The following is a 22,292-nucleotide window of genomic DNA, read 5'->3' as shown; positions in this document are numbered from 1 at the left end:
TACTCTTCACATATTTATCAGATATGCTGGAGTATTTACAAGACCAGATGCTGCATATCAGTTATCATGTTCAGATGTCATGTTCCTGAACCGCCAAACAAGCTCAAATGCCCCCTCCTTCCTTTCCCTCCTGTCCTCTCTTTCATGCCTTAATAGAAGACTTTCTGGTTTCCTCAGACTGAAGTTTGCTATGTAGTCCAAACCATCAAACTGTGGTTAGAGTGATCCCTCCAAGCCAGGATGGGAAAGCATGATCAAATTGTGGTTTGCAAACCTGGTTTGAGTTTGACACGTTTAGACATCTTGGCAAGCTGTGGTTTGAGGAAACTAGTAAGTCTTCTCTTACGGCGTACAAAAGAGGTGATAAGGGAAGGGGCAGGGGGAGAGTGTGAACTTGTCACTCATTCCTGATTCTCCAAACCATGGTCTGGAGAATCAGGAATGTGGTGTCTGAAAGTGGCCAATATATCATCTTGGGTGGCATTACCATGTAGCTAGCCATCTTGTAAGAAAATGGTTCTATGAAACAACTCATGAGGATCAATTAACAGAACCATTTCTTGGGTTGGGTGAGCACTGCCCCATGGGCCCAGATCCCAATTTAGTTGTTTTGCCAGTACAAAAATGAGTGTGCTTCTATGAGAAAGATGCTTATGGTGGCACAGTAAATCTGAGCCTCTTTCAGGCAATCCAGAATGAGGGGAAAAAGAAGTGCCACTATGCATGCAAAACAGGTCCCCAAACTGGTCATGTGAATAGGTAGTGCATCTTACATCACCGCCTTGACCCTTTACATGCTAGACAGGATATAAGGACACATGCTTACCTGGTTGTTAAGAAATGCTTCTGCTTGCTTTGTGTCTCGGAGGAACAGCTGATAGGCGTGGGACTGGGAGAGAAGATTCTGCCGATTTTCCCACATCTTGTGAAGCTCATTCCATCCAGTGTCCAAGGCCTGCAGGCGCTGGTGCAAGAACATGTACTGAGCATCTGTCTGTCCTTGTGTCACCATCTCGCCCATATCTCTCATTTTCTGATAATCTTCCTCATAGTTGCGGATTTCATTCTTAATATTCTCATGCTGCGTGAGCAACTTCTCAGCCTCCATCAGTGTGTTGGGCATGTCTTCCGAGGCAATGGCTGTCTGGGTCCGGGAGAGCCAGGACTGGAAGTCATCCAGGTCACGCAAGAACTGCTGCAGCTTGCTCGCCTCTCCAAGTGACTCTTCACGGTGCTTCAAGGTCGTTTTCATTTCTTCCCAAACATCGTTGATTTCAGCGAGCCTGGCCAGGATGGCCCGAGCTTGATCAGGATGCTCCGATTCTAACTTTTCAGCCTCTTTCTGGAGGTCACTTAGCTTGGCTTCAATCGCAACCAAATCGCGTTCCATCCCAGTCAGCTTCCTCTGAAGAGCAATAACACCAGCCAGGTCATTGCCAAGCTCCTGGGTGGATTCAATAACTTTAGTCTTCTCCCTGATCCAAGATTTGGTTTCATTACATTCAAGGTGGTAGTTCTGGATACTGAGGGCTGAGATAAGAGCATCTTTCTTTATGTCCACCAGTTCTCTGAACTGACTCCACCTGAAAGAGCCAGAGAGGAAAAATGGAAAAACATAATGCATTCATTATTGCTTCTGCTTCCAAACCTTTAAAATGCACTGTTTGTTCCCTCTTCAATATATTCTTCCCTTCCGCTCTTCCCTATAAATAATTTTAAGTACTGGATATGATTTTACTGCTTCTATTGTATCATATAAAGGTCACAAAAGACAAATGGCAGTTGCTGAAGGGTGAACTATAGGAACATAGGAAGCTGCCTTATGCCATTGGCCCATCTAGGCCAGTACTGCTGACACTGACTGGAAGCAGCTCTCCAGGGTCTCAGGCAGGATTCTTTCCTCACCCTACCTGGAGAAGCCGGGGATCGAATCTGGGACCTTCTGCATGCAAAGCAGGTGCTCTATCACACTGCACTACAGTCCCTCCCAGTAAAATTCTTATTATAAACGATGGCTAAATAGAACTACTACTTTTCTTATTTGTCTATGACCATAATAAACAATTAATTAAGGATGCAATCCTATCCCAATGCTCATAAGCCTCCGAAGGCTTACAGGCATCCAATGCACAGCGAGAGGAGTGGTGGAGGGGATCTTCGCCTCTGCATTCCTCCCATGCTGCATTTTTGCTAGACAGGTTTTTTTGCCCATCTAGCTGGGGTACTACGGAGTGGGAGGGAAGGAGGCTTGAGGAGGCTCAGGATAAATCGTATCCTGGCCTTTCTGGTCTCCTCCATTCCCCACCCACGGAAATGCCCCCTTTGCCTCCTCTCCAAGGTTATTTTTGTGACCTTGGGGAGGCAGCTGGCGCAGTTTTCTCCATGCTGACTGCAAGAGGGCAGGGAGTGCGGATTCCTGAATCCAAGTTCAGAGCGCTGATTTCAGATCTAGGAATCTGAAATATCCCCCCCACCCATGCTGTCTAGAGGCCATAGGATTGCTCCCTCCTTCATAAAGCCATTACCACTTACTTACTTACTTATTTCCATCAATATGCTGCCCTTCATAAAAATATCCTAGTGTGGGTAACAACAACATCAAAACACCCAATAAAATAAAAACTTAAAAATAAAACTCTACTAGAATATTTGAATAAGGAAAATAGGCAAATCTATTTCTTGCCTCTTTTTTTGCACTTTGCTCCTCAACTTTAACAGCTGTAATTCTAAACAATCTGGCGCCACTGAAGCCAATTGCTCACCTTATTCTGTAGGAGCAAATCCACATATGTTCAGTAACATTAGTTGAGAGAACAAAATGGGGAATAGACTACAAATGACATCAGATCTATATGGATCTGGATCTCATGGTGCCCACACAGAAGATAAAGATGACCTTTGCCGGTCAAAGGTCAGGCAAGACCCAATATTTCCCACCTTGTATTGAGCTTATCTTGCTGTGCCTTGATCTCCTTTTCGTTTGGATGACCATTGTGTATCAGCTGCCTGGCGATCTGGTTAACCACAGCAACACGTGATGCCTGATTGTTCATTTCTGGCTCTAAACTTTCAAATCTAGAGAGGGGAAAAGAAAGAAGGCCACAGATGCATTAATGGAGACCCAATCACTCAATGACACCAAGCATGGAGTTGAAAGAGCCAACAAAGTCCATCTCACCACCTGGTCTTACCTGTGCTGGATCACTTCCAAGTCTTCCAGTTTCTCAGGGATCTCCATGTTGTTCAGCCACTGTTCCTTCTCATCAATCCAAAGCTCACAAGCATCTGCTTCACTGAACATCTTGTACAGGGCCAAAGTGTCCTGCAGGGCCTGCTTGCGAAGCCGTGTGAGTTCGGCAACCTCTTTGTACCTTTCTTCTATTCCAGACAATCTGCTTTGCACATCTGTGGACTCCGCATGTTCCTGTGGCAAGGCCCTGGCTTGCTCATGCAGAGAATCAATGATCGACCTGTAGCTCGCGATCTCTTCGGCGACATCTTTGTGTTTCTTAACCAAGGACTGAGTGGAATATTCGTCATGGCCGACATCATTGCTGGAGACAATTTTGAGGATGTCCAACATCCACGTGTCGATATCATCGGCATCGGCTTGGAACTGGTGAAGGAGGGAAGCTTCTTCCAGCCGCTTCTTCCGGATGGCAGAGAGCTGCTCCAGATTGGCCCACTGATTCTGGATGTCTGTAATCCTCTCCCTGATCTTCTCAGACCCAAAGTGATCCTCAGCGATCATATCTTCCCCTTCCTTGATTGCCTGTTGGAAGTGGTTGCTCCGACCACTCATCTCATCTTCAAACGCCTTATGCTTGCTGAGAAGCCGCACAATGCTGGTTAAATCTTTCCCGTAATCATCCGATGACAAGATCTGTTCCTTTTCTCTTATCCATCCCCCCTCTTCAGCCATTTCCCAGAAGAACTTCCAAAGGCGCCGGGACTCTTCCAAGCGAGCTCGGCGTTCAGCCGATAACTGACACAGCTCCTGGTAGCAGAAATCCATGTGGGCCACACGGTCTCTGATAACCTGTGGGTCGCAGGGCTTATAGCCTGTCGAAAGACAGAGAGGGGCACATGGAAAATTAGCTGCAGCACAAACCAAACTACATCCAGTAGCTGAAGTTCAGGGAATGCTGATTGCTTAGTATTTGCTCATGGATGTATTCAACTTAACAGATGCAATCTTCTGAGACATCCACCTGGGGCATGTCAGGGCAGCTCTCTGCTGGAATACGTTCTGAGACCCCACTCATCGTTCCTCTGCCAGTACTGCCACAGAGGCACACAAACAGGTTCCAACCCACCCATGCTACAGAAATCACAGAGCACAGGTGCAAAACACAGAGCAAGGTATTCTGCTCCTCAGACATGCCTGCTATTTTCTTCTGTAATATGATGAGAAACAGCTATGAACTGTAGGGAAATCTGAAGGAACCACATGCAGCCTACCCAAGGAGTTGCATGCAGGCTACATACGTTGACCACAACAGGAAGCTCCTAGATAAATGCATCATAGCATGTGCCCCAATTTAGCTGGTGTGTATTATACTTTGCACACAGCCTCTGCCAGCCAAAGAGGAGGAAAAATGGAGAGAAGGTTGGGGGGAGAATGGGAAATGTTTGAGTTTGTCCTCCTGAAAGGTGCAGGTGGGGATCACAGTGGACGACAGTAAGTCCATTTGGACTTACTCTAATTCTACTGGCATGAGGAGGCCAAGGAATCAAAAGTACATTGCTCCATGTTCAGTGCTGCTCGGTGCAATATGCTATTATGAGATAGTGTATATTGGACTTCCACGCACTGGACTCAACGCACAAAAGTTTCTTTCAAACGTTGTGCCCCATGCACATATACAAGATGGAACAGGCATGCCGAGAATAGCTGGGTATGATCCTGTTGTGCCGACTCCACCCACGTGAAAGTTGGTGTCTAATAAGTCTACAAACACTTAAAAAACATCAGGTCACTACGACAACTAGTGTCCCTCCCAAGGTCATATACAGAAGTAAGGGCTAGCCAAACGGTCTTACCTTCTCCATCTGTGGCAAATTTCTGAGCCGATGCATTGACCCCCCTCACTCTCTCAGCCTGAATGGCAATATCAGCCTCAACAAGTGCATGTTTCTGCAATAGGTCTTCTACGCCCAGGAGATGTTTGCCATAGTCTTCGGAAAGCAGCAACACCTGTTCACATAAAACTCGCCCATCAATGCTGCAAACACCACTTGCTTATTTTTCTGTTTAAGTGTCAGGAGCAAATGTTGTTTTTATGGGTTATTTTTCACCTGGGATGCCACAAAAGCCCATCTGATGTCTCAGCTCTCAGACTCTTTTTGTGCTTGGTGCACATACCTGAGTACAAAATAAGGTGTGTCCCATCAAATACGAAAGTCTGGCAAATGTAGAATTCAGTGTGTGTCTCAAACCTGCCTGATCCTACAGGCACATGACTTTTTCTCTCGATTCTGCACACGTGTATTCTGTACTCCAGTACAAAAAGGAAAGTGAGAATCGGCTCTCGGGAAGATGAGAGCGCCACCACCATTTTACTGAGCGTGCACTAGTGGCAATGACACCCATGAAAAATCCAAGATGGCACTGTTGCTGTGTGTTGGTATATGCTGATAAGCTAGGGATCAGCAACTGAAGGCTGCTAAGTCAAACCTGCCCCTTGAGGAGTACTGACTGACTTCCTAGTGGCCAACCCAGAAGAAAGAGGAGTGTGGAGGTGGTTGTGGCAATAGGAGTTGCTGGCCATCCTCTTTCAGGACCGGGCAGTCCCTGGCCCAACAACGTCTGTTCTGTTTTCGAAGTAGCTCTTCCTTAAAACTAGTTGCTGATTGGTATAATAGGTACAACAATTAGGTTAAGCTGCCTTCCTTCCCTTCTACCTCTCTCTCTATCACCCCGGCACTTGCCTGAATGGAAAACATTAACAAACAGTGCTATTGGAGTGATGCAAATTAAAAAAAAATGTTTGCATATATGTATAATTTAGTATGAGCACAGAATGGCTACTGATTTTGATGGCTCTATGCTACCTCCAGTACCAGAGGCAGTGAGCCTGTGTACACCAGTTGCTGGGCAACATGGGTGGGACAGTGCTGTTGCACTCATGCCCTGCTTGTGGGTTCCTGGTCGACAACTGTTTGGCCACTGTGTGAACAGAATGCTGGACTAGGTGGACCTTTGGTCTGATCCAGCAGGGCACTTATGTTCTTAACCTGTATAAGCTTAGTGCAGGCTTTCTTGTTTTAACATAGTACAAAACCTGAGCAATTGCCTAACTATTGTCCTATGAAAGGCTTAACCCTTTTTCTGAACCTTTTCTAAACACTCTTATTTTCCACTTCTAAGCCTTACCTTCATCTCATCCATCCAGTCCATAATGTATAGCATTTCCTGGAATATCTTCTGCAGACCAAGGTTCATCTCCAGTCGTTGTCTGCGTGCCCGGAGCAACTCCAAGAGGTACTCCCATAGGCGGATCACATTGTCTTTCCTTGCGGTGATGCGCTTGATGTCATGGTAGCTCTCAGCCTCCAGCTCCCTGGCAACAGCAACCACTGCCTGGACTCTTTCCTCGTAGGCGGCAATGTCTGTCTCGATGGCTTCATGCTTCTTCGTGGCGGCCTCCACAGCTGGTAGGTCAAACCCAAAGTTGTCCTGCAAAAACAAGAGAGTTCCATTGGATGGTGCTATGGTGCTAACAATGTTTATTGCTTGAGCCGTGACAATCAATTCAGAAGCTGCCACGCTTTTGGCTTGGGCCAAAATCACAGCCACCTAAGATGCCCAGGAACTAGTGCAAAGGGCTTGGCAGCTGAAATGAGTGGCCTGCCTCCCTTTCCCCAAATTCTGCATCTAGAGGAATGAGCCACACAGTCCAGCTAAGGCAGGGTTGCTAGTGCCTTAGCCCATCACACCATACTGCAGTAAAAACAGCAAACAGGATGCTCCTCAATGAAACTACCAAGCTAGAATGCATCAGCAAATTCGATTCTATCCAATTTGGGCTTAACCAGAACCATGGGTTTCTTTCCCACAGCAGGCATTCAATTGGCACAACATAGCTAGAGAGAGCATTATCACCTGTGACTGTTGTTGTGAATGCATCACTTTTTATTTTGTATGCATTTTGGGTTTGCAAAGATATGTCACATCTACTGTAAAACTCTCACATTTCTTGGCCCTTTAGCTCAAGGTCTGCTATTTTTTATTTATACGTGTGTGTGTGTGTGTGTGTGTGTGTATACATGTATGACTCTGTGAGCACATGCCAGCTAAGAACAACAGTTTCTCTGACGGACTGGTTTCTAGTCCATGAAAGCTTATGCCACAATAAATCTGTTAAGTCTTTAAGTTGCCACAAGAGTCTTTGCTACTTTTGAATGCCACATTTTACTCTGGCCCTCAGAAAAGGGCGCACAAAACTAACGTGCCTTTTCATCACTATCTCCAATGTGTCAGATCTGCCCACAGGGCATTTCTACAGCTTCTAGCATGCATGCAATTGCATCAGAGGTGAACTTGGCATCTAAATGTTATTTAGATAGGCATATTATTAGGTAATACATTGCCTATCAGCATAACAGTTCTTAACAATTTCCTGCTGAAGAACTATCCTCCTGCTGAAGATGTGGCAAAGGACAGGATGAAGATGTGGCTGAGGACTGGATGAGGTTGGATGGTTTGGTACTGAAGTGCAGGTATTCTGGAATGCAACTGCTAGGGATTTCCTCTTCAAATCGAGAGGAAATTTGGTGATTCTGGGTTTGTTTTCTCTGTCTCCTGCTGTGTGCAAGATGTCTCCAAGCTACTGCCTTCAATTGTGTAGAAGCCCTACCTTGTTAGGATTTCAGCACATGGGGCTTGAGTATAATAAGGGCTAAGCACAGTGGTGTTTCTGCATGTGTGGCATTTACTCTAGGCACTTACCATCGGATCCATGTTATGCTAAACCTCAGCTGCAGTTAGCCTCTAGTAGTACTGCTCACATCTAGCCACTGCTTACCAGCTGGCTTGAAGCTACCCACAGCTATCTACACCACAGAACCATAGGGGCGAAAGGGACCAAAACACCATCTAGTCTCCCATCTAGACCAGCCTTCCCTCCCTCCCAACCCCAATACACCAATCCCATATAGCAGGGGTGGGCAACTTGTGGCCCTCCAGGTGTTTTGGCCTACAACTCCCATGATCCCTCACCACTAGCTAGGGCTTATGGGAGTTGTAGGCCAAAATATCTGGAGGGTCAAAGTTGCCCATTGCTGTCTTAGAAGCTCAGTGCAGAGTGGTCTGCAGCACAATCCTATACATGTCTACTCAGGAAAACGTCCCACTAGGTTCAATAGGGTCTACTCCCAGGGAAGTGGGTATATAGCATTACAGCCTTAGAGTGCAATCCTATGTGTGCTGGGAGTTGTAGGGTATTTTCTGTCTAAACATGCATAGGTTTGCACACCCTTAGTCACCAAAATAACATTTTTAAAAGCCTCACCTGAGAAACCAGACGCTGGTTTTCACTCAACCATGTCTCCCTCATAGCTGCCTTGCGGTCGAATCTACGAGCAAGCTGTTCCAGTTTCTCCTGTCGGATGAGCTCGTTACGCAGTGCCAGTTCTCTTTCATGTTCAGCTTTTTCCAGTCTTTCCCAGGCCTAGGTAAGCAGCAAAAAATTACATTAACACAAAATTTAATTTACATAAAGAAAAAATCCATGAGAAATTCCAAAGTATACTATAGCACCGAATCAACATTGCATAACAACATTAATAAGGAAATACTTGGACGGCTGCGGATAATTAGAGAATACAAGAAACAACGCCTGGGCTTGAGATATGGGGCTGGTCAAAGCGTCACAGAGGTTAATTTTGCCTTTGGCAGTTTACCCTGCTGTAAAATAGGCATAAAACCTGATGCTTTTATCTAGGTCATGTTCTTTTTGTAGTTCGTTTGAAAAATCCTGGGAATTTGCATGTCCATAAACATATGCTGAATCTCAAGATCGAAAGGATAGCTTTCTTTCTTTTTTTTAAAGGACAAGTTTCAAGATTTTATGGCTACAGTGAAAAATCTGAAATACTGCTAAGAAGACAGAAACAAATTGGCAAGGGGGAGATGGAACTTTCTATAGTTAGGATGTTGGTTTTCTGGACTTAGTGTTGCAATTCATATAAATTCTCAGAGCAGAGAGCATGAAAAAACCCCAAAGCTTACAAATACAGTTAAGGCAATAAAACCCTCATAAAATAATCACAATATCAAATCTCTACAAGCAGGGAGGATAGAAACCTACACTACCACAGGTTGCCTGCACACTTAAGGAGCACCACCTCTCAGTCCAAAACATTTAGTCAACTACATACTTTGAAGCCATATATAACACCTTGTGTGCCTCAACCTAATGCCAAAACCCAAGTCAGTCCATTTATCAGATCCTCCCTGTAAAGAACAAACAGATCCACAATTAGCCACAGGCTGTTTGGGATTCTTCTAAATCTTGGCAGACGTTGTGCTGCCTGGAACCTAAGGATCTTCAGGATCTTACAGGCAAAAGCGTTTAGCCCACAGATATGGGAGCAGTTGAGTTTATCACTCTAATTGGGGATATAAAGCAACAGCTGCCCTGGGAACTCCAGCTAGGATGAAAAGCAAATTAGGAAGGCTTATCCTGTTTTAAAGCCCTTATTTTATCCCCAAGGCATCTTGTCAAACCGGTTGCGGTTCATCTGGTTGAACTAGTCAAGCAGCTCATTGGTTTCTTCTGCAGTATCCTGGCTGTACTTCACTGAGGTGTTTCACAAGCTTCTCCTCTACCCCAAGCATCTTCCCCCTTGTCCATCCCAGGTAGGTAATTCTGGGTACACTCCAGATGGATGTTCTCTTGGGCAAACCCCATTGGAATGAATGGGAGCCATGTAAGAACACATTTGTATCCTTCATTCCAACAGGCCTTATCCAGGTGGACTTCATTAATTTCATTCATTCAGTTATTACATTTCTATGCCACCCAATAGCCAAAGCTATCTGGGCAGTTTACAAAGATTAAAAACCTTAAAAATACAATATTGCACATTAATATAAAAACCATTTATACACAAACATGTAAACAGACAACACACACGCACACAATTTTAACAATCAACAATAATAATAAATCCCTAGACTCGACTTCTAGGGATGTCTGTCAAGGGGAAATCCAGACCTCCTAGGCTTGTCAGATTTTCCCAGCACCCTCAGCTTGGCTTGCATTTGCTAGCTGAGCCATGGGCTTTTTCCTGAAATCCAGGAACTTTTCTCAGTGTCCCCCCCGCCCGCCCGCCCGCCCGCTTCCATATATAGCAACTTGCAAATAATTTGTGCAAAATTTCGGCTGCAATTTGTGCTATTGGGGGGGAGCATGGAAAATCCACATCGAGTTGGGCCAGCTCATGGGGAGGCAAGCTGAAGTCTGGGAGGCCAAGCTGCTGAAGGCTTGGTGAACTCCACCCCCAGGATGGATTTCTCCAACATTGCCACCGACTTCCCAGCAGACTGTGCCCTCTGTCTTTTGCTCTGCAACAGGAAACTGGGTGCAGTTCTGTTTTCAGGGGAGATCAAGGTTACATGTGGGCTTGAGATGTTGCTTCAGCAGAGCTAATCATATATGGAAACAAGGACAGATGTTTTGCACATTCAATGTGCTTCTGTACACCAAAATCCACACTTGACAGAACCTCCAATCTGAGCAGGTTTCAGCCCAGCTTTTCATCTACATTGCAGGCTTTGCCACATGCAGGACAGGCCACTATAATGGTACAGGAAAAGTTACTTGGTCAAAGACTCAGAGGTCATTAACTCTGTTTATTGTATTTTATTTATAACCTGCCTTTACCCTTCCCTGAAGATCTTAATACTGGGCAGGTCTTGGGTCCTTGGTGGTGACCTAGCCAGCTATAAGAACTTTTGAGCCGATTCTTCACTCTCACCTACGGAGGAGGTAGGTTTGTGCACTTGCACTCCGGCTCAGTGTGTTCCTGTGTCCTCCCCTCTTCACGTTGACTGGCCCAGCCAGATGAGAGACTATCCTTTATTACAGGGGTGGCTAATCTCTTTCTTGTTGAGGTCCACGCTATCTTGGTCAAAAACTGTTTGGGAGGGAGGGGGTCCACATTCCAGCAGTGGGTAGGGCAAGAGCCAAAAATGGGTGGAGTTATGGATGTGACTCATACCTCTGTTCAATATGCAATGGAGTGGGTGGGGGGAAGGCATTAGGATCCAGGCATTATTCTCCTTCCCTAACATGTTCAAGACGCCTCCATCAGCAGTGTAGTTGGGGGACAAGCACAGGAAGGAGGAAATAATATCAATAACCTGGAGCAGGGTCGGTAAGGATGTGGTTTGAGGAGAGTCTGGAGGTTTGCACCGAGAAGCCTGGCGGTCTTGTGTGCATTTGGCCCACAGGCTGGAGGATCCGCACCCCAGCTTTATTACATCATCTTTCCTCTATCTTGACCTTCCATTGTCTACCGATCCATCTGGCCCAATTTTGGCACAGAGAGAACCTTTGGGCACTGAGCTTAGCTTGGTTTGAGAATGCTTTCCACGTCCTTCCCCAACCTGGCGCCCTCCAGATGTGTCAGCCTACAACTCCCAGCATGCCTCAGCCAGGGCATGCTGGGAGCTGCAGGCCGAGACATCTGGAGGGCACCAGGTTGGGGAAGACTTTCCAACCTCCAGCAGCCTGAACCTGCCGACTGCCCACAGCTGAGCTGCTAAGACTGGGATAAAATGTAACTCAGGAGTGTGCGCATTTACCTTGTTGATATCTGAGATGAGTTTCCCTTCCCTGGGCATATACACTTTCTGATTGTTTGCCCTCATTTTGCTTTGGATGGTGAAGAGCAGCACTTCTAGATTTCCTTTTTCTGTGAATCTGAAAAGAGAGTGGGGTGCAGGGGAAACCCAGAGTGAAGCATTCTCTCTCCAAAGAAGCGACAGGATGTTTCCATCCAGAAATCTGCATGTTTTACATGGTTGACCGTTTTTAAAAAAAACACCACCACCTCCCTCTTTTTCATACTGCTGTGTACAAATCACATGCACTCAGCTAGAAACAGCTGGTTCTAATGTCACAGTCCGGACAGGGTCAGCCAACTGGCTATTTGCATTTCACACCCAGCAGATGAAAGAAACAAGCCAATTTCTTTTTATCTTTTCTCGCTTCGTCTGCTCTCTTTTAGTCTGCTGACTGGTGAATTTGAATCCTTACCACATGATTGCTGGAGTCAATGGCAACTCCCCACCCCCCATTAGCTTTCCATGGCAGGACTGGGGACTGTGATTCCTTGCAAGGGACATATATTCTGTTTTTCACTGCCACATGATTTATAAATTCCAAAGCAGACACATCAACGTTGCTTTAAAAAGCTTTTAGTTATTGCTCTGTATTTCACCAATTTTAAGATTATTCTGCAGAATTACTGCTGTGATACATGGGTCATAGTACAAAGCTGCAAAGTCTTGTAGGCCCCTTCCAACCCTACTATTCTATGATTCTATGAAAGTACACTGATGTGTACATACTGCTTTTTGCAAGGAAGGGCTACCCTATTCCCTTCAATGGCAGGAAATCCTGCCCGCATGCAATGGATATACATGCACTGAGCATTTGCTGACAGTGAAGAGAAGGAGGCGGCTGCTCTTAACACACTGGAACAGCTATGTGTGCACTAGAGCCAATGATGGGGGCAAACGCCCACCCCCCATAAGTATATACCATTGTTGTCAAATAACATCCATGACTTTCACTGAAAAGCATTTGATTCTAAAAATACAGGTTTGGTATAAGAAGAGCATACAGCTATATTAAAAGGGAGGAGTGGAATGAACCAAGTAATAGCAGCAAATTAAAATTAATAACAAACAAATGTTCCATAAGAAGTCTTCAGGTCTCAGGGAAAAAACTGGCAAGCAGATAACCTCTACTGCAGTCCTCCCAACCTGGTGCCCTGCAGGTGTGTCAGACTGCGACTCCCATAATTCCCAGCCAGTATGGCCACTGGCTGGGAATTATGGGAGTCGCAGTCCAACACATCTCCAGGGGACCAGGTTGGGGAAGGATGCTTTACTGGAGCTCTTCTCTTGCTAACATTACAAAATCCTTCAAGCATTACAGACTTCTTCGTTGACTCCTGGAATAATTATTTTGTGAATTTCAAAACCCTGCACGTTCACAGAAGGAAGCATGGTGCTTGGGGAAATTGTATGTGAATAGCTGTGCTCCTGGCAACACAGGAGGATAAAAACCTAACCAAATGAAATCTGAGAGTAGCCTTTGTGTGTTAAAGAATGATTGTCGGGTTGGTCTCAAAGAAAGCTAAACAGACTTCAAAATAGTCCAGGCTATAACTCGTGATTTAAATTAATGGGGTTGGTAGAGTAGCAAGCTTTCAAGATGCACGATACTTTTCTTCACTCAAAAAGAAATTCAAAACCTTGGTAACTTACCAACACATAAAACATAGTAATAGTTGTAGTTACTTCTTATTGGCATAATGGTTATTTGTCCAATAAAAGATATTGCATGAACTATTTTGGACTATAAACTAGGATCAATTTTTATGGGTTGCAGTGAATTGCTTCTTCCTACAACTGGAACTCATTTTCTCCTTTGTGGATATGTGCTTTGCTTGCACCTTGTATGCACATTTATGGCTTGCTCACACGTTACAACACAGACCACCACCATCAACCCTAGTATCTAATAACATTCATGGCCCAAAGCAGTTACAGCCCTGTGGTGTTGTTTGTGGCGACAACAATTTGCTGGAGAGAAACCACAGAATTAAGTAACACAAACACATGGATGCAATAGGCAGGAAGCTGTTCAGCAAATGACAAGAGACATCTAACTGTAAAGTAGCCTCTAATTGTCCAGGATTGGTAGATATAAACTGCCTAGAGGATTCCCAGCTCCTTTAGAAGCTGGGATTAACTGCCAAAAAAAGAAGATGGTGGATGAATCCTACTTGGGTGGTTTCTCCACTGTGCGGTAGGTGTTGAATGCCTGTAACTGTTGCTGCACACCGATCAGCGAGTTGGCAAATTTGCGGTTGTTCAAGATGATAATAGTTTGCTCAATCCACTCGAGGAGGTCAGAAGCCAGCGACTCATACTTCTCTATCATCTTCTCTGTTTCAATTGCATTGTCAAGCACCTGTAACAAGCAGTTAAAAACAAACAGCTGAGCACCAAGGCCAGGCTTCCTGAGGTAAGTGCTACACCTGAGTAAGAGAGATGATGCTGGAGAAGCAGCTTATGAAGTAAATGACTGATTTCAGAAAACGAAAAGCAATAAAACAGTAGGGCGGAAGGGAATGTGTCGACTTGGAATGAGCAACATTTTCATGATCCCAGGCTGCTTGCAGGGAGCATGACGGATGGGGCATTATGCCTTCAGAAGATGACCCCTTCTCAACCGTATCACGGCAGCTGATTTACAAAAATACAACATTTTTGTAAATCAGCAAGCAGCTAAATAAAGGAGTGGCTCTTTGAGTACTGATGGAAAGATAGTTTGTCTACTTTTCCAAATCTAAAAAGGAGAGGGAAAATATTCACATTCAAAGCAACAGTTCAGTTTCATGAAATCTCAAGAGTATTTAAAACTGGGGTTTTAGTGTCATTATTGCTAATAATATTTGTGCAGTACTTTTAGCCCATGCTCACAAAGAAGCCCAGAATAACACTCAAGATGGCAAACAGCTGACATGTCACTGTACCTCCTGCAGAGAGCTCCCTTTCAACCCTCTCTCAGTTCTACGACTGCCCACCCATTTCCCTCTGGCAATGCCCAGGTTCATCTTATACTCTGAGCAGGAATTAAGTTGCTGTTGTCTGTTGCTCTGAGCCTAAGAAAAAGCCAGCTGATAGTGGGAGGGTAAGCATGTTTTGGGGAACTGTACAGAAAGGGTTGGAAGAGCTGCTACAGCCACTCAGATACTTCCCATCACATTTACAGACTCCTGTGCAAACTGGGACTCAGTATGAGAATGACAGCTCTGATGTCATTCATCTTTAGCACAACTGTATATGATAAGTCATTGATATTTCTATTTTATGGCAGAGAAAATGTGGTCAAGAAAGTTACTGAAGTCAAGTAGAGCTTTTGTTAACAGAAGGTAGGTGTTGGGTAATTTTAATGTGTATTTTTTGCTTTTGTACATTTTGTATATTTTCTGTATATTTCTTTGTATATTGTTTATATATTTTTGCTTTTGTAGTTTTTAATGCATTTTCCCAACACGTTTTTTACTGTCATCACCCAGTCCATTAGACCCTACCATCTATAAATAAAAATAAAATCTGGAATTAGATTTTACATTACCAGCTTATATATTGTCATGGTCAGATCACTATCTGGTGACGTTAGACTTCTCGGTTCCACAACCCCTCCGCAGGGGTGGAGGACCCATTAAAATGGTCCGCCCCAGGCGTCTTATGGATCCAAATGGATTCCTGAACGCGCTTGGGGATTCTCTGGGGCACGCCAACGGCCACTCGGTCGAGACCCTGGTGGGTGGCTGGAATGCCGCAATCACTGGGGCATTAGATCAGGTGGCTCCAAAACGCCCTCTCCCCCTGAACAGGGCTCGGACTGCACCATGGTTCAATCCGCGGTTACGAGCTCTGAAACAGGAGGTGAGACGGCTAGAGCGCCGGTGGCGGAAGTCTCGATCCAAAGACGATCAGACACGGGCTAGAGCTGTATCTTCAGCCTATCATGTGGCGGTGAAGGCAGCGAAAAAGGAATACTATGCTGCCTCCATCGCGTCTGCAGAGTGCTGTCCCAGGAGGCTGTTCCAAGTGGTCCGGAGCCTTGTCGGTCCTGTGGCTCCGGAACCACTGGAGCATTCTAAGGCCTCCTGTGAGGCCTTGGCAAGGCACTTTGCAGATAAAATTGATCAGATTAGGAGTGTTACTCCGCACGCTGTGGATACAGTTAGTGAGCAAGAGGCGGCCTGTGGCAAACCAGTTTTGTGGGATCGGTTCCAGCTTCTTCCTCCTGATGAAGTGGACAAGGTGCTTTCATCTGTAAGGCTGACCACCTGCTTACCTGATCCTTGCCCATCTTGGCTCATTATGGGCTGCAGAGAGAGACTGGGTGAGGGGATCAGGGCGGTGGTGAATGCCTCCCTTGAGGAGGGAGTGATGCCATCAGCCCTCAAGAAGGCAGTGATAAGACCGCTCTTAAAGAAGCCCTCCTTGGATCCTCAAGTTCTGAACAACTTTCACCCAGTCTCAAATCTGCAATTTTGGGGCAAGGTGATTGAGTGGGTGGTGGCGATGCAGTTGAAGGCACACTTGGAAGAAACCGATTATCTAGACCCATTTCAGTCGGGCTTCAGGCTTGGGCATGGGACAGAAACGGCCTCGGTCGCCTTGGTGGATGATATGAGGAGGGCTCTGGATAGGGGTGAATGCTCCTTCCTTGTTCTCCTCGACCTCTCAGAGGCTTTTGATACCGTTGACCATGGTGTCCTCCTGGACCGCCTGGAGGGGTTGGGCACTGGAGACACCGTATTGCGGTGGTTCTGGTCCTTCCTCTCCAGCAGGTACCAGGGGGTAGCACTGGGAGAGGAGGTTTCGGACCCATGGCCACTCACTTGTGGGGTGCCACAGGGTTCCATCCTCTCCCCGATGCTATTTAACATCTATGTGAAGCCGCTGGGGGCTATCATCAGGAGGTTTGGGGTGCAGTGTCATCAATATGCCAATGACACGCAGCTCTACTTCTCATTCAAATCTTCACCAAGGTTGGCTGTAGAATCCCTGTCCAAATGTCTGGAGACGGTGAGTGGCTGGATGGGGAGGAATAAGCTGAAGCTGAACCCTGACAAGACCGAGGTACTTTTGATGGGTGACAAGAGGAGGCTGGGGGATGTTGACCTGGTGTTGAATGGGGTACGGCTACCCTTGAAAGACCAGGTCCGCAGCCTGGGGGTCATTTTGGACTCCCAGCTGTCCATGGAGGCTCAGGTGTCAGCTGTGAGCCGGACAGCGCTGTATCAACTCCATCTGATACGACGGCTGCGCCCCTTCTTTCCCGACCATCTGCTCCCATCGGTAGTACATGCCCTGGTCTCCTCTCGTTTAGACTACTGTAATGCACTCTACGTGGGGTTACCCTTGAAGACGGTTTGGAAGCTGCAGCTGGTGCAGAACTCGGCGGCTCACCTGATTAAAGGCAGCCGCCGGTGAGATCACATCACTCCAGAGCTGAAGGAGTTGTACTGGTTACCAGTTGTTTTCCAGGCCAAATTCAAGGTGTTGGTTTTGACCTTTAAAACCCTATATGGTTCTGGCTCAGCCTACTTTAAGGAGCACCTCCAGCAACACCAGACAGGCCACTTAACAAGATCAGCCTTGGATGGCCTTCTCTCTGTCCCATCAGCCAGGACAGCTAGACTGGTGGGGACGAGGGAGACGGCCTTTTCTGTGGTGCCCCCCACTCTGTGGAACTCCCTCCCTAGGGAACTCCGCCATGCCCCCTCTTTAATGAGCTTCCACCGTGCATTAAAAACGTGGTTGTTCAGGCAGGCATTTGGGGTGGGTTAGGGTATTTTAGAAAACGTTTTTATTGTAGAATTGTATTGTTTTAAACTGTTTTATTATATGCTGTACATCGCCCAGAGTGGCTGGGTGACCAGCCAGATGGGCGATTAATAAATTTAATAATAATAATAATAATAATAATAATAATAATATATTCAAATATTATATTTCAATTTAGCTCCAACTATTTGAGGGCTAAAAAGAGGAAACAAAGTGGGCAGGGAAGGTAAAAATGAGGGCTGGTATGATAATGTACATAAAATTAACACAGGAAAAAAATCTCAGCTTAATTAAGGGCACAATCCTATGCATGTTTAGACAGAAAGAAGTCCTAAAATTCCCAGCATTCCCAGCCAGAACCAATATGACTTGAATTCACAGTGAAAAACCCTTGCAAAATCCACATTGAAAAGCAAGAAGTATTATTAAAGTGGCATTAAAAGGTTCAGATATGATGGGACTGAAGAAGTCAGCAGAAAAGGATATTTCAGCGAGCTGGATGGCATATAAAACCTTAGCTTGCAAACCTTTCCAATACGCTTCCCTTCAACAGCTAAAGCTTTCATCTTAGAAAAGTAGTGATAATAGGTCACCACGTAGGTGATAATGGACTTTTCATCAGGATGGTCAACACTGATATCTGAAAAACAAACAAGGGTTACGTTAAAGCAGAACTGGGCTGCCCGCGTCTTCAAAGCAATCCATATCATCATGCTGACAATCCATTTATGCAGCCTTCCCTAACAAGATGCCCTCTAGATGTTCAGGACTTTGTCTCCCAACAGCCCAAGCCAGCATAGCCAGCAGTCAGGAATCCTGGGAGCTTTAGTCCAAAACATCTCGAGGGCCCCAGGCTGGGAAAGGGTGCACTTATCTGAGGCTCAAGAATTCAGCTGCAAATAGATGTAAAACTAAATGTGATGGTACGGGGAGGGAGGAGCTAAATATGCAGCTGCTAAATGAGCACCGCACATTTAGCTCCTCCCTCCCCATAACATCTCACTGAACCTATTGTGCGTCTCAATGTTCTGAGTTCATTTTTTATATCCTGGCCTTTGCTCCAACAAGTTCAAGCTGATGGGACAGACAGAAGGCCTTCTGTCTGTCCCATCAGCCAGGACAGCTAGGCTAGTGAGGGGACTAGGGAGACGGCCTTTCCTGTGGTGGCCCCACTCTGTGGAATTCCCTCCCTAGTGACCTCCGCCATGCCCACACTTTGATGAGCTTCTGCTGGGCTTTGAAAACCTGGCTGTTCAGGTGGCCATTTGCAGTGGGTTAGGGTTTTTAGAGCAATGTTGTTTGATCGGCTGATTATGTAAATTCATTGTATTTTGTGCTGTTGTTTGTATTATACGCCACCTAGAGTGGCCAGGTAGCCAGACAGATGGACGGCTAACAAATCTAGTAATAGATAAATAAATAAAAGGTGGCATGCATGGTTTTCCCATCCCCATGTTATCTTCACAATAACCCTGCTAGGTAGGCTAGGGTGACACTGTGTGACTGACCCACTGGGCTTCATGGCTGACTGGGGATTTGAACCAGGGTCTCCCCAATCCTAACCCAACATTCTAACCACTACACCACACTGACTCTCAAGTGAGTTTCCATGCCCCACGCCAAATCACCGATTCCTGCTGATAAGAGGCAGCAAATGCTGACTGTTGTGATGTCATGATACAAAATAAATTCTAATGGGCATGGGGGAGGGGGATGAGCTAGATCTGATGCTGCTGTTTTTGATATCAGCTGTGCATTTAGTATAATGTCCTACTTCAGAAAATACATGCCATGTGATTCACCCAGCCTGAAATTTACTCACAATGGATGGCACAATTTGCCTTTAAAGCACATTTTTATTTTGATTACACTATGGAAACAGAATAGAAAGCAAGGATTCTATCACAAACCAAAACAGTAACTTGCTGAGAGATGCTAGCCTAGATTATCTGGAGGGATAACAAGTACAGAAAAGAGGCAGTGGCTGGCTGGAATTCAGGCAGTTGGGATGGGGGAGCTTGCAGAAGAAAACATATTGGTATCAATGCCAGCCATTCTTACCCTCTGGGTCCAGTAGTTTAGTAAGGCCAAGGTGTTGCTCTGCCAAGTTAAAAGCATTCTGCAGATTGTAGTGTGCATTTGATTTCTTCAGCTTATCAAAATCAATAAGATCGGGCCTAAGCAAACAGTGGGGTAAAGGGAAAAGAAATTAATTTGGATATCTTCGGTACACAAGCACTTTCCCATATCATGCATGAATTAAAACGAAGTCAGGAATATTAGCAACAGGACTAGAAAGGCAGAGTCGAGTCAGAACCAGTGCCTAAGTTGCATGCAGGTACATGTGGTTATGATGCACTCTTTTCAACTCTTCAGACAGAGACAGGATCATCTAGATTGCATTATCTCCCTGATGGTGAAGCCTCACACTGTGCATATGTATCAGGGTATGTATCATGAGTATGTATCAGCATAAATTCAGGAATGAGGCAGGGGGAGAGAATGACAGGCGAGGGAGGGAGACACATGCATGCAAGAGGCGGATATAGGCAAGAGGCAGAGCATATGGGAAGGGGGAGAGACCAATATGAGGGAGAGAGATTCTGCTACAATCAAATGATTCCTATCATAGCTGGGAGGGAAAGGGCTGTGTATGTTGGAATTCTCCAGCCTAATTTTTGGCTGCAGGCTTCTAGTTTCATTCGGATATTATATTATTATTATTGTTGTTGTTGTTGTTATTGAAGTGCCATCCGTGTTACATGGTGCTTTATGCAGTCATATGGGCAAAATACAGGTCTCTGCCTCAAGGAGCATACAGTGCAAGTTTAGACAGCATAACGTGCGGGAAGGACACCAAAATAAGGGATGAATTTGAGGAAATGCAGTAGGTACCCAGAATGCCATCCTAAGCACACTTACCCAAGAGTAAGCCCCACTGAACATAGGATTTACTTCCAAGTGTACATGCATAGGATTGGGCTGTTAGTATTGGTTCCAGTTGGGGATGGGAGCTATGGGATTAAGCCAAAGGCTTCAGAGAAGAGACGGGTTTTGAGTTAGGGATTGAAGAGGCAGACAGAGGTGGCATTATGTAGGTGTCAGGGAGATCCAGGACTCCTGCTACGACAGAGGTGTGATTCTGCATCCATTGGTCCAACGCTTAAAACCTCATCAACATTTGACAAATGCCCACCTGTGTTTATGGATTAGTGCGTTGAAAGCCATGCCGTCCCTCCAGCTGGTGGTGAAGTTGTGAATGTTGACGTTGGGATAGCTGACACAACAGAAGAACCAAAAGAAAACAAAGAGAACTCAATCAATATAGGATTAATGTTCAGAGATATGAAGAATGAGTGCTGTCGACTGGGTGCTTGAGTTAGCAAAAATTTGCACTCAAGCAGCTTTCCAGTTTCCTGTAGCCCATTTTCAAGTGGAGCCCTAGAAGGCAAAACAAGATTTGTCCTGCCATACAGCCCACTGGCAACCCCACTTAGATAATGTAACAGAAAAGATGTGGAGGATTTGGATATGGAACTGAGAATGAACTTATTGTCTGCTGGGAAAATGGAACGATCATTAACATGTAAATCTTCAGAAGGGTCAAACAGTGCACAACTGGATATTTAGAAGGGATAAGCATGGGGTCACTACAGGTGGCACAGGGATGGAGGGTGGGAGCTAGGTGAGAAAGGGGAACCCTTCAGGAGACAGCATGGCAGGTAAGGATGCAAGCAGATGGTGGGACCAAGCCTCAATGTCTGTGGTGAGATGCCCCACTTGTGCAGCCCAGCCAGATGACCAATCTATGCCAAACCTAAGAAGCAAGGGGATGGGAAAAGGTTCTAGAATAGGGGTGGGTAACATGTGGCCCACGGGTTGCATGTGGCCCCTTGCCATGACCCTGAATTCTTTTAAACAAAAAAATGGCATCTGTAGCATTCCATAATTCTACAAGAGCCAAATCTAGCTTGCACACAAATTTAGCTTGCTCTGTCAGCATTACAGAGTGCCCAATGGGTTAAATGTAGCTTGCAAACAAGCTAAATTTAATCCCTGTAGCTCTCTGTAGCAATATGGCACAGTCTGCTGCCAAAATCTGGTGGCAAACTGGCAATTTAAAAAAAAACACCTCTGGTGTGTGTGTGTGTGGGGGGGGCATGGACTCCAGACCTCCCACAGCTGCCCAGTCCATTCCAGAACATGACACTAAGGGAGGTGGACCACAACTGGATAAGTTAACTCCTGCCACAGTTGTTTATATGGAGATCATTTAGAGGACAGAGGTCCTTGGGGCAACAAAGGGCAGGAGTGATTGGGAACTAGGACTGCATGTGTCCAAGCTCTAAATAAGATAATCTACCAGGCCCCACACAAGAGGTCTGCAATTCCAGTCCCAAGGTTTCAAAATGGAAGTGGTTGCAGCAGGGTCATGTATTCAAATCTCAGACTTCTGAGGCGACGACTATTTTAAACACAACTTATGTAAAAGGTGTGGCCGCTCAATTCCATATCTGTGAGGGTGGCTGTTGCAAGGGCAATAGTGTTGATGCGAGCCACGGAATCCACAAAATATTGTGGACAGTTCTTTTCCACCAGCATTACATCTTCTCAGTGTCGTCCAGCAGAGCTTTTCCGAGTGGTTCGCGCGCGGCCTGTTACATTCTGGGCCAGGGAGAGA

The 22,292-nt window shown here is 45.7% G+C and overlaps 1 protein-coding gene across 3 annotated transcripts in view; it reads right to left on the bottom strand.

The window, feature by feature from the left end:
* Positions 1-22,292, bottom strand: part of SPTBN1 (spectrin beta, non-erythrocytic 1) — a 265,559-nt gene that overhangs the window by 61,050 nt on the left and 182,217 nt on the right. For all 3 annotated transcript variants that reach the window (XM_084829248.1, XM_084829250.1, XM_084829249.1), the window contains 11 exons: positions 20,808-20,888; positions 19,673-19,788; positions 18,139-18,251; positions 14,026-14,213; positions 11,813-11,930; positions 8,514-8,672; positions 6,377-6,679; positions 5,044-5,197; positions 3,192-4,062; positions 2,938-3,075; positions 827-1,583 (listed from right to left, as the gene is read on the bottom strand). In XM_084829248.1, the coding sequence (XP_084685374.1) occupies positions 827-1,583; positions 2,938-3,075; positions 3,192-4,062; positions 5,044-5,197; positions 6,377-6,679; positions 8,514-8,672; positions 11,813-11,930; positions 14,026-14,213; positions 18,139-18,251; positions 19,673-19,788; positions 20,808-20,888 (2,998 nt within the window). The remainder of the gene's footprint in view (positions 1-826; positions 1,584-2,937; positions 3,076-3,191; positions 4,063-5,043; positions 5,198-6,376; positions 6,680-8,513; positions 8,673-11,812; positions 11,931-14,025; positions 14,214-18,138; positions 18,252-19,672; positions 19,789-20,807; positions 20,889-22,292) is intronic.

This window comes from Heloderma suspectum, chromosome 1 (genome assembly GCF_057233095.1).
Source record: "Heloderma suspectum isolate Gila_16-S chromosome 1, 16-S_ref, whole genome shotgun sequence".
NCBI classification, from domain to species: Eukaryota; Metazoa; Chordata; class Lepidosauria; order Squamata; family Helodermatidae; genus Heloderma; species Heloderma suspectum.
The sequence above is the reverse complement of the archived record's forward strand: the minus strand, read 5'-3'. Positions and strand labels throughout refer to the sequence as shown.